The sequence below is a fragment of the Salmo salar genome, chromosome ssa01, assembly GCF_905237065.1.
Source record: "Salmo salar chromosome ssa01, Ssal_v3.1, whole genome shotgun sequence".
NCBI lineage: Eukaryota > Metazoa > Chordata > Actinopteri > Salmoniformes > Salmonidae > Salmo > Salmo salar.
In genome coordinates, this window is record NC_059442.1 from 84,947,238 (window position 1) to 84,959,654 (window position 12,417).

The window sequence follows — 12,417 nt, forward strand, 5'->3', positions numbered from 1 at the left end:
ACTTACAGGGAATGGGCTTAACATATACTGTAACTACAAACTAAGGAGAATGCCAGGACTAAACCTAAAGGGACCATAGCATGGATATAAAGGATACATCAAAAGTTCAGGCAGCATAATATACATGGTTAACTTATGTTTCTCCTACAATAAGGCACTTACTTAATCATATTATGTGCAATGGGAGGACGGATGGGGCCACCCCGTGACATCACCATGCAAACTATTCTAGTGTGTAAGGAGGAAACAGAAAGGGGTGAAAAAGGCAGAGGAGAGGTGATTTGGGAATGGAAACAGGTGTGAAGGAAAGGAGTGTACCCTAGGATAATTGGAGACAATTAGAAGACTGTAGGAGTGGCATGACCCTTCACAACAGTCAGTATTTTACAACTTAATGTTAGATGGTTCCTCAGCCTGAAAGTGGCTTATAGGCCAGGAGAACCTGTATTCCATGTTTTGATTTTTGATTTTATTATTGAAAAAATTATTAACAGCCACCACAGCTAGTTTTTGCCACAGCTAGCTCACAACCAATGGAAGTGTATTGGGCCCAGTCATCTTCAAACCAAATATTTGAGTTGATTTGACCATGTTGTTTTATTAATTGCATTGTTGCCCCATCACTGCCGTTGAGTTTTAGCTAAAGTTGGCTGAAGTCTGTAATGGCATTTTAAAGTAAACCAAAACGTTGATTACTGTTTCTCCTGACATAAAACAATGTGGAGAAAACAACGCACAGAGATGTTGTCAGCAATGTGTATCCCGGCCAATGTCATTATCTAAAATGATTGTAGTCATCCATCATCTGGCTGCCATTCTGTGATCTCTGTTCTTGCAGGGTGATATTGCAGATGTAAATGACCTGCTGCAGGTGTGCCCGATAGATGATGTTAGTTTGCATGGGGAAGTTTTTATTTTCTCGTTAATTGGACTACTTCCAATCAAATTGTATGTCACATGCACCTAATACAACAGGTGTAGACCTTACTGTCAAGCCCTTAATTAACCAACAATGCAGTTTTAAGAAAAATATTTACTAAATAAACTAAAGTAAAAAATTCAAGAGCAACAATAAAATAACAATAACGAGGCTATATACCAGTACCGAGTCAATGTGCGATACTGGTACCCCTGGTACCGCACAATCGACATACAAATCAATGTTTATTTGTCATATGCACAGGCTACTGTGTAGTGTACACAGTGCAATGAAATGCACCTTTCAGACATTGTGAGAGCTTTAAATAAGATTCAATAGAAAATATTTTAAAAGACACAATTTCAACACTGTGGTAAAATGGGCTCCTATGAGATATTAGCTATCTTTCCTCTTCATTTTCTGATGTTGTAGGGTGGTAATTAGCCTAGTTGAGGCTTTAGATAGGCCTGTGTATAGTGACAGGAACAGGTGTCATTCCTTCCCCTCAGTCTAAAATTAAAATGACCTGATTTATGTCTGTTTGTGTAGTTAAACTGAGACCTATGTCTTAAATCTTACGTATGTCTTGCAACTTTACATAGAGCTAATGTCGGCTACAGTGAGTGACTCACCAAATTTGTATATATTCTACATTATGTTATATGTTATTTTTATGGGTCATAAACAATGCATTGGACTACTTACTGTGCTTTGCATACCGATACTGTAATTTCACCAGTAGAGGTCATAGTACAAGAAAACTGACTTGCCCGCCTGTGCGCAGCTCTTCTAGTATTTACGGTCGTCGCTCCTTTTTGGTCATGTCAACAGTAAAGCAGATACTATAATCAGCAGCCGGGCGAAATGATTTGCCTCAATCCTCTTATTGCACTAAACGTAACTATAGCTTCGTCAGATTCAAGTGAGATGCCATATAGCTAGTCATATTACTCGCCGCGGCAGCTAAAAGTTGAATCTGAATTCTGGTGAGTATTTACTGCTAGATTACTAGCTAACGTATCAGCCTAACGTTAGCATGCTAGCCAACTGGTACGCTATGCCTGAATGTACGCTTTGTTGCTAGCTAATGTATTCTGAGCATGGAAATGTGTTTTGCATATTTTTAGGTAGCTACACAGCAAGCTTACTGGTATATCAGTCAGTCGTGTAGTTAGTTAACTATCTAGCTAGCTAATGTCAGTTAACTAAAGTCCTCAACTGTATCAGCTAACTACTGTAGCCACCGTCATCCCTGCCTGGCCTGCTAAAGACTAGGCTGTTGCCAGAGATGTCACCATCATTCTCTGTGTATTGTGTATTTGATATTAGTTAAAAGCCCACAAGTTATCTGTATTGCGTTTAATGGGTGCAATACTTAAGTGTGGAAATGCCATCACATGGGGACAGTTTGTATTGCCAGGGACACTGTACACAGTAGTGATGTGCAGGCAGAGAATAAAAATACATGGTTCAAGAATTAATTGATTATTATGATGGACACAGTTTTGTAGAACTTAAACATACACATCCTCTGCTCAACAAACTCGAACTCGAATCGGTTGGGGTGCTGCTGCAGCCCACGAACGATATTGTGTTCATATCACCCTCACTGCAGAGAAGTAATGCGTTCTGTCAAGTCGTTCACGATTTAGTCTGGTTGCGGCCACAAATGTCCTAAGACATTATCTTATTTGTATGCCTAACAATCAACACATGTACATTGTTTAAAACACGGTTTTACAAGTCTGTCACAAATAACTGCTCCAATAATCCCCTTATTGTGAACGAGAGAATTGTAGAATCATTACTATTTCTACTTTTCAGTTCATCAGACCCAAATGAACGAACTGAGTAGAAAGATTAGTTATTTTAAATGAAGGAGTCGAAAAGATCTGAGTTAGTAAAAATAATCGTACTTCGTGTCACTAGAACACTGTCCTCTGCCAAGTTAGCCCAACTCCATGATTTATGATGGAGTTGAGCAGTTGGAAATCCCGCTCATGGAGTGGTGCTTGAGCCCCGCTCAGGCGCTCCAGCCTCTTTCCAACTGCTCCGCTAAAAACCTCTAAATGCTCACAAAAAACAACAACTATAGGTAGGCCTAAAGGTTTTTAGGCAAAATAACCCAATCAAAATGGAAAGCTCCTTGAACATGGGAATATGCCAGGCCTATTGGGCCAAAATCATTTATGCCTGTATTGCTCCCTCACGACGCCAGGACAGCGGAGTCAATCACCACCTTCCGGAGACACCTGAAACCCCACCTCTTTAAGGAATACCTGGGATAGGATGAAGTAATCCTTCTAACCCCCCCCTTAAAATATTTAGATGCACTATTGTAAAGTGGTTGTTCCACTGGATATCATAAGGTGAATGCACCAATTTGTAAGTCGCTCTGGATAAGAGCGTCTGCTAAATGACTTAAATGTAAATGTATAGATAACAGAACAAAAATGAACGAAAAGTTTCAAAGATCTGTTTTTTTGTTTATAAATACTTTGCTACAATGATACACTTAGTTATCTACCCACCTTGTTCCTTTCTTTTAGCATTTGCACGTAGTAAGTGTACCATCATGCTTTCTGTAATATAGAACTCATTCTGATTGGCTGGGCCTGGCTCCCCAGTGGGTGGGCCTTTGCCCAGTCATGTGAAATCCATAGATTAGGGCCAAATGAATTTATTTCAATTGACTGATTTCCTTATATGAACTGTAACTCAGCAAAATCTTTGAAATTGTTGCATGTTGCTTTGATTTTCTTTGTTCAGCATTGTTGGCCTGTCTTTTTATTAAGTTTTTAAAAAATGTGTCCTTATGACACACAGTCCCACCTGAAAGAATGTAATGGATGGTTGCTCTGTTCTCTAAACAGAAGCAAGCAGTCTAGTTCAAGTTGCTCTTTACCCTATATGTAACAACTCTGGTATTCCACAATGGAATAATGGAGGGTGTGCCTCTCAAGATTAAGCAACTGTTTCTGTTCCTTTGTCTGTCATCAATATCAGCTTGACACACAGTTTCTGTACTTGAGGGATATAGGTAGATAAGTACATAAGTTGAAGTCTGTGTACTGTATGTACTGTAGGCTAGGCTAAGTCCTTTCTTAGGAGCACATATGTTTCAGTGGAAAATAGTTTTTAGTGACCACAATTTAACAACCAGATGGGAAGAGAAGGTGACGTTTGTCTTGAAGCAGTGGATAGTATGTGCCTCTTTTGTCAGTGATATTTCTGCTACTCACTGTTTATTATCTTAGGATAGTCACTTTACAAATTACCTCGACTAACTTGTACCCCCGCACATTGACTCTGTACCGGTACCCCCTGTATATAGCCTCGTTATTGTTATTTTATTGTGTTCGTTAACATTTTTTACTATAATTTATTTAGTAAATATTTTCTAAATATTTTTTAAACTCTATTATTTAAACTGTATTGTTGGTTAAGGGCTTGTAAGTAAGCACTTCGGTAAGGTCCGCACCTGTTGTATTCAGCGCATGTGACAAAATTTGAATTGACTCATGTTGAAGTCTTGCTTGGCTTTATAGCGAACCAACAGTATTTCTGAAATGCTGATTCAGTGGAAATGGTGGATGACTAGTTCTCTATGTAATGACACAGTGTTGCAGTGTTTTCTCTTTCGTAAAAGTACTGGGTACTGACTGCTACAATAGTTTTGGGGACTTCCTTTTTTATTCCTCATATCTTTTCACGTGATATGCATTTATCCCGTGACAGGGCACATGTGATAAGGGCACATGTGAGATTTGGTTCTTGGAGTCAAGATTAATCTTTTGTTTGTTTTTTACAGTTTTCAGAGTGAACTGGAGATGTCTAGCAGCACCCAGTTGAACATCCGACAGTGGACCACCAAGCATGTAGCCAAGTGGCTGAAGGACGAGGGCTTCTGCCACTATGTAGACCTGCTGTGCAACAAGCACCGTCTGGATGGCATGTCCTTACTCACCCTCAGCGAGTATGACCTACGCTCTCCCCCGCTTGAGCTCAAGGTGCTGGGGGACATCAAGAGGCTGATGGTGTCCCTCCGCAAGCTGCAGAAACAAAACCTGGACATCCTGGAGGAGCTGGGGGTCCCGTTCGACGGACACTCCCCTCAGGGTGGCGGTGGGGACTGGCACTGCAATGGAGACTCCAGTAGAGAGTGTGATAACTCTAACACAGACACTGCACCGGTTGGAGAGCAGTATCTTCAGTATACAAATGGGAAGTACAAGCATGGAGGGAGCAGGAGGCTGGACCCTGAGTACTGGAAGACAGCGCTTAGTGCCATCTATGTTGTGTTCGTGTTTGGATTTACCTCCTTCGTCATGGTGATCGTGCACGAGAGGGTGCCGGACATGCGCACCTACCCGCCCTTGCCGGACATTTTCTTAGACAGGTGGGTTGCTGTTGATCCCCACATCCTAAGTAATGTACATGTAGACCTACTTGAGCTTGTTCAGCAAACACCTCTGTTTCGAATGTCAACATAACTGATGCTGTGGTGATAACATTTTACTAGGAACCAAACAAGCAAACTGAACTTACGCTACTTGAATTTGTCCAATATGAACTCTTGTTTGTTTTTGCAATGGTGTCCAGTGTTTCACCTATACAGGCATAGGGTGCCATTTGGGACACAACCATAGCCTGTTATGAATCTAAATTGCATGCCCTGCCATTAACGGTTTTCTTGAATTCTCCTACTTTGAGTAGATTGCTTGCTTGACCTTTTGTTCATGATGACTCCCATTGCTCTTGACAATTTGTCATTTAGCAGACACTCTTATCCAGTGGAACTGATAGTGCATACATTTTCATACTTTATTTGTACTGGTCCCTCGTGGGAATCGAACCCACAACCCTGGCTTTGCAAGCACCATGCTCTACCAACTGAGCCACACAGGACTTGAATATCCAGCTTGTTCTAACTGAGAGTGTAGTTGGATTTACTCATGGTGTGATAACGTTTCAGATTACTGTTGGCAAGATGAGTGGGCTTGTTTTTTGGTAGGTTTCCACACTACATTCCTTCCAGCTATAGCATTTCTTAATATTATTCAGTTCCTTTGGCTTTGATGCCTCATGATTGAGTATTGCTCTGTTCAAGTAGACTGATTTTGCTGTGTTCTGATAGGAGTGTCAGAGGGCTTGGAATATAGGTAGCACACAGGAGGACATTTATCTCTGTTAAGATCATTTCTTTTTGAATTTTGAGCCAAATGTAAAATGTTCCTGTTTTGATTAATTTAATAGAGTGAGTTCAGTCTGCTCTATACCAAATTAGCATACCCCCTGAGTCACTTCCCTGTTTCACACCTGGTAGTTTGGGATTACCAGCTCTCTGTAACCTAGAGGGCAACCAGTGGGTCCGTCTTCTCTATACCATGTGGGCTCCCGAGTGGCGCAGCGGTCTAAGGCACTGCATCTCAGTGCTAGAGGCGTCACCACATACCCTGGTTTGATTCCAGGCTGTATCACAACTGGCCGTGATTGGGAGTTCCATAGAGCAGCACACAATTGGCCCAGCGTTGTCCGGGTTAGGGTTTGGCCAGGGTAGGCTGTCATTGTAAATAAGAATGTATTCTTAACTGACTTGCCTAGTTAATAAAGGTTAAATAAAATCAACAATTAAATGAGAAAGCAGCAACTAGGCTAAATGTTGCCCTAGGCTCCCTGCGTTTATCATCTGACTGGCAGAGTTGCAGGTTGTCATACCTGACATAGAGGCTTATCTTGGTGCAATCGAGAGGCGCCTTGCCATTTGCCTTAACCTCATGCAGGTTTGTCAGGTGTGTTTCTCCAGTTGCACTGGATTAGGCTTGCTGTTTGCATCTACTAGGCTATTTTGTTTTTCCAATGAAGTCATATTGAATGTTGATAGCGTAATATTCTTCTTCTTCTTATTATTATTATTGGCTATTATCTGTTAATGGTTGTGATACTTCATAAACATTAGCCAAGCCTGGGAAAATAATCAAAATGCTCAATACCAGGCAGCTTGCATCTAAGTAGATTAGCCAATAACCATTTATTTCTCTTAACAGTGTACCTAGAATACCATGGGCCTTTGCCATGGCAGAGGCATGTGGAGTGATCCTGTGTAATATCTGGCTGCTAGTTCTGCTGCTGCACAAGCACAGGTAGAGTACTGGTCCATAGGGAAATATGTTCGTCACACCTATAGCCTAGACATTATTTAAACTAGTATCTAGAATTTCACCATGAAATGAATAGAATTGTAGAATGTTTTACCTCGTCCAGGGTTTAAAAAAAACAAAACATTTGTACTTCTCCTTAGGGACACCCACCTGTTCCATTTATTTGAACTATTCCAGAGCTAGCACACCACAACTAATTATTATGCCTTTTGACTACTTGAATCAGTGAGTTTAGTTCAGGGCTACAACAAAGTTGTGAAACTTGCGGGGGTCCCAGAGGAGAGGTTTGAAAACCACTGGTCTAGTTCATGTGTAACGTCTGCTCTGCTGAAGGTCAGTTCTGCTGCGGCGCCTGTGCAGCCTCATGGGGACAGTGTTCATGCTGCGTTGCATCACCATGTTCGTCACCTCCCTGTCAGTGCCAGGACAGCACCTGCAGTGCTCAGGAAAGGTACTACAGCTCCATGCACATGTGCACACACACATCAGCATTTCCTCCAGGCTGAGGATGATGTCATCATAACACACACACATGTGTAGCTTTTTATAGATACAATCTGGCCGCACTGTACAAACACTATGGGTAGCAATTTTCTTTCTTCTCACGACAGGGTAAAATCTCAATAGTGACACTTCTCTTTCCCCCAGATATATGGTGACATGTGGGCAAAACTGCATCGAGCTCTGGCCATCTGGAGTGGATTTGGAATGTCTCTCACAGGTGTCCACACATGTGGTGACTACATGTTCAGCGGTCACACAGTGGTCATCACCATGCTCAACTTCTTTGTGACAGAATGTAAGTGTTCCATATCATTTTCCTGTTACTTTCACTGTCACCTGTTGCAGACAATAATTGTAATTGACTGTAAGTGGGAAGAACTTATGTACATCATGTGTTGTCCCTTTGCTACCATCATGTGTCCATTAGCTGTAACTGCATGAAGGGCTTCAAGACCAGACCACTTACAGTATAGTAATATATGCCAATTTACCTGACGCTTTTGTCCAAAGCGACTTAGTCATGCATGCATACATTTTCCGAATGGGTGACCCCAGTGGGAATCAGATCCACGATCCTGTTGTTGCAAGCTCCATGCTCTACCAACTGAGCCACTGACAGATTTGAAACTGTTTAATTGCAGCATGTGTGCTAACGAAGACCAGAAGGAGAGCATACATATCACCTATTTTAAAGTCCCTGAAGTTGTTGCCTGCTAGTTTTGGAGTTAATTTAAAAACGTTTTTAAAGCTTTTCAAAGCGCTACGTGGCCTTGCACCCGAATACGTGTATGATATGCTTTTAAGATATGTATCCAGTCAGTCTGGCCTTTTAGTTCTTCCAAAGGTCAGGCTGCCTTTAGCCATTATGGTCCTGGCCTTTAGAACAGCCTACCGGAGTGGAGGGGCCTCAGAAACAGTCACTTTTTTTACTGTATAATCTTTTTAGCCGTGCTTTTACTTGGTGTGCTTTTAGCCATACTATTTGATCACATTCTATACATCTTATTTATTTTAATTCATTAGTCTCATGTCCACTGTTAATTTATTATTGTTTTACTATTCTATTAGAATTTCTCTCATTTTAGAAAATGTATTAGGTTTTTAATGTTCTTACCTTTTTATTGTATTATTTGTTAAGCACTTTGAAATGCATCCTCTGTAAGAAATGTTCTCTATAAATTAAGTGTGATTGATTTGAAAATCGCATACAGATAATGGGTCTACACTGAGACCAGAATCAATAAAGATGTCATTCAATGCACTTTTGAGGCAATAGGGCTCTAGTCCAAAGTAGTGCACTATGTAAGGGAATAGGGTGTCATTTGGGACACAAACTGAAATTCAACTTTCTAACTTATCAATTTGCTGCTTTTATGTGTACATCAACAGACACACCGAGGGGTTGGAACTTCATCCACACCTTATCTTGGGTCCTAAACTTGTTTGGGATCTTCTTTATCCTGGCGGCCCATGAACACTACTCCATCGACGTCTTCATAGCTTTCTACATCACAACCAGGCTTTTCCTGTACTACCACACGCTGGCTAACACCAGGGCTTACCAGCAGAGTCGCAGGGCCCGCATCTGGTTCCCCATGTTCTCCTTCTTCGAATGCAACGTCAACGGCCCTGTGCCCAACGAGTACGGCTGGCCCTTCTCTAAACCCGCCATGATCAGGAGGATGATTGGGTACTAGGTGGTAGAGGACCCCTGTCTGCGATGCAGCCACAAGGACATTGATCTCATCTAATAGACACTACTGGTGACTTTGAGCCCTGTCGTGCTATTTTTGCTACTGCCCTCTGAAAGAAGTTGCTAACTGTGGTTATGTGATATCAACTTTATATTCCAATATCTACAAGAGATTGCTAACTGAGATGGCTTGTGGGATCCTATTTTTGCCATGGTGTGACCGGGTACAGACTGAGAGATGTGACTCCTCATATTCTGTCCCATGTCAGCCTGTTAAAAGGGATTAAAGTAAGGCTTGTGTCTAAATTGACAACCTATTACCCATGTAATGCACTACTTTTGACCAGGGCCCATAAGGCTCTGATCAAAAGTGGTGCACTACATAGGGAATAGGGTGCCATTTGGGACTCATCCTTTCATCAATTTTCTCTCTTCGTTTGAAAAGGGATGAGTTTTAAATGTACATTTCTCACAACTTTTGCCACAAGATCAATAATCTGGTTACAGATACGTATGTGCTTTAGTCAGTGCCTCTTCTGTTGTTAAGGTATACAATCTGTTTATGGCATGACGACAAACTTGACAGAGGAGTTATTCAATTCCTCTTCTGTTGTTATGGTATACAATCTGATTATGGCATGACGACAAACTTGACAGAGGAGTTATTCAATTCCTCTTCTGTTGTTATGGTATACAATCTGTTTATGGCATGACGACAAACTTGACAGAGGAGTTATTCAATTCCTCTTCTGTTGTTATGGTATACAATCTGATTATGGCATGACGACAAACTTGACAGAGGAGTTGACTAAAGCACAAACTGATCTGCTACTACCAGGCTACCATTTCGATGCTTAAGGGCTCAGACACACCAATAGGGTTTGCTGGTCGGGAGTAGTTAGCACCACAACATAATTTGCAAACCAAGTGCACACTCATTTTACATGTAGAATCGCTTGAAAAATGTGAATGATCGGCAGACTAACGCTAGATGCACATTCGTTGCAATGTGTGTGAGCCTTAAAAGCTCTTAACTTGCAACCTGATAGAAAATTGGGGGTAACGGCGAGCTATAGGTTTGGGGAAACATAAAAGCAGAATTCTCAGGCAGCCTATTGTAACCAAACACATTATTTTAAGTCAGTAAAGTTTGTTGAAATCTAAAATTCAACAGCGTTATAGTGAAATAGGCTCTTGTGTGTTCACTAGATATCCTGAGAAGTTAGGGCACTTTTCATAATATTATTGACATGTTTCTTTCAATGTTTTATCTGGACTCTAGTTCTAATACAAGTATGGACCACCTTAAAGGCAATATCAAAACGTCACAGATGATACTGTTGCTGAATTTATGTATAGCAATATCATAGTTCAAGATGTTGTGACTGGTCTTGTTACTTGTTTGCCATTGTTTCTTTAGGTAGTGTGTAAAGCTTCTGCATTCCTTAAGACACGACTGTGGTTTTGACAGTATTACTAGAATGCTGAATGAGTCATTCATGGCTCATTTTGAAATGAACTGTTTTGGTTTCCTTTATAATATTTGTATTGTTCAGTTATTATCCTGCCTTGTCCTAACTAGACCTTACCGTAACCAGGGTCGTTACTTAGGAGATCGCAAAAAGCAGCCAAAACTATGGAATGGAAAATGGTGAACAATTGTTTTAAATACCATTCCATTTGCCAATAGCTTTAGTTGTTATAGTAACATTGTCTGTGTACGAAATGCATATCTCAAATGTTGAGTTTTGTACTAGCTTGTAAAATAGTAATTTAGTAATTGACCAAGATTCACGATAAGAATAACATACAAGGATAACAATCCCTACAAAGTAATTGAAAAAAATTGTATTTTTACTTCTTCCACAGATCCCTTGTACTTAATTTTGACTGCATCTTAATTTATTTCATTTGGTATATGTAAATACAATAATTTTTTTTTATAGGTATTTGATGTACTAAAAGGTTATTGCAACATGCACTTAAGCAGGAATATGTTTACAGTTGTGCGGAACTATATTTGTTTGAAACACAATGTGCTTTTATGTATAGGATTTATTTCAGAATCACCCTTTCACCCAAATCATGGAAAACAAATGCAAACCATCACAAAGTCCCCCACAGTTACTCAAATCAGGTCTGAAACTGCCATTGATGGTATTGGTTACAACCCACTTAGTACATATTTGTAAAACAATGAAGTATTACTTCCCACTGGGCACAAACGTGAGTTCAACATCTAGTTATGATTTACATTTGATTGCGTTGTCGACTAACATGAAATAAAACAATTATACAGTTCCTGAAATTCCTTCACGTTTGATAACTTTTTGCAAATCAGTTTTCCACGGTGATTCAATGTCATCACATTGAATGTTTTTATTGAAATGGCGTAGAAGCAATGTTGTTTCAATCAGTTTGAGTCCAGTGGGTTTGTCCTATATCCATCCCATCATGTTTTATTTGGAATTTCAGCTGTGGAATAGTTCCTAGTACTACCAGGCCTAGATTGTAACCCGTTACTGGTTGAGTCTTTACCTTTTCCCCCCACCTTTCTTATAATTCCAACTAGTTCCTAATGCATAAATCTTTTGGTTTGAGTAATGCCAGCTCATGTGCATGCTAGCTAGGTAGCTAGCTGCAAATTCATAGTTTTCTGCTAAGATGTTAGATACATACTTATGAATGATGGCTTTTCTCTCTTGAATTTGTTCTTAGTTGTCACTTTTAACCCCCTCTAATAAAATGTTACTAATCCTTATCACTGGTGTGGTTATAACGGTATGTTACTGATCTTCATGATACAGTAATTGACTACCAATGTAATGAAAATGTAGCAATAACAGCCATTGTGGTTGTATTGGGTTAATCAATCTTTACCATTATTAAACAGTAGAAATCAAGGGTCTGTCGTCTTGGATGTGATTCTTCAATCGAGAAGGGTTTGGAGTGAGAGTAGGGTGAAGTTGCCCCTAGATACTGATCTTGGATCAGTTTAGCATTTCCCCCACTAATGGTTAAGGTTAGTATTGGGGAGGTGAAGCTGATCCAAGAACTGTACTTCGTGAAAAGTCCCCCCGGAGCCCTGTGTGTAAGGATGTGTGCAAGGCAGTAATTCAGTTAGCTACACAATTTAACAT

The 12,417-nt window shown here is 40.4% G+C and overlaps 1 protein-coding gene across 1 annotated transcript; it reads left to right on the forward strand.

Annotated features, from left to right (window-relative positions):
• The first annotated feature begins 1,728 nt into the window (after positions 1-1,728).
• On the forward strand, positions 1,729-12,180 carry LOC106611746 (sphingomyelin synthase-related protein 1). The gene is made up of 6 exons (XM_014212290.2): positions 1,729-1,905; positions 4,731-5,318; positions 6,967-7,062; positions 7,414-7,531; positions 7,729-7,879; positions 8,974-12,180. Exons 2-6 carry the CDS (start codon positions 4,750-4,752, stop codon positions 9,279-9,281), a joined length of 1,242 nt encoding a protein of 413 aa, XP_014067765.1. The 5' UTR covers positions 1,729-1,905; positions 4,731-4,749; the 3' UTR covers positions 9,282-12,180.
• The last annotated feature ends 237 nt before the right edge of the window (positions 12,181-12,417 follow it).

Bases quoted from the DNA above. Each gene is read 5' to 3' on its own strand.
- LOC106611746 (XM_014212290.2), top strand. From the start codon at position 4,750: ATGTCTAGCAGCACCCAGTTGAACATCCGACAGTGGACCACCAAGCAT. The intron at 5,319-6,966 runs GTGGGTTGCTGT...TTCTCTTAACAG, and splicing joins CCGGACATTTTCTTAGACAG to TGTACCTAGAATACCATGGG. The intron at 7,063-7,413 runs GTAGAGTACTGG...GCTCTGCTGAAG, and splicing joins CTGCTGCTGCACAAGCACAG to GTCAGTTCTGCTGCGGCGCC.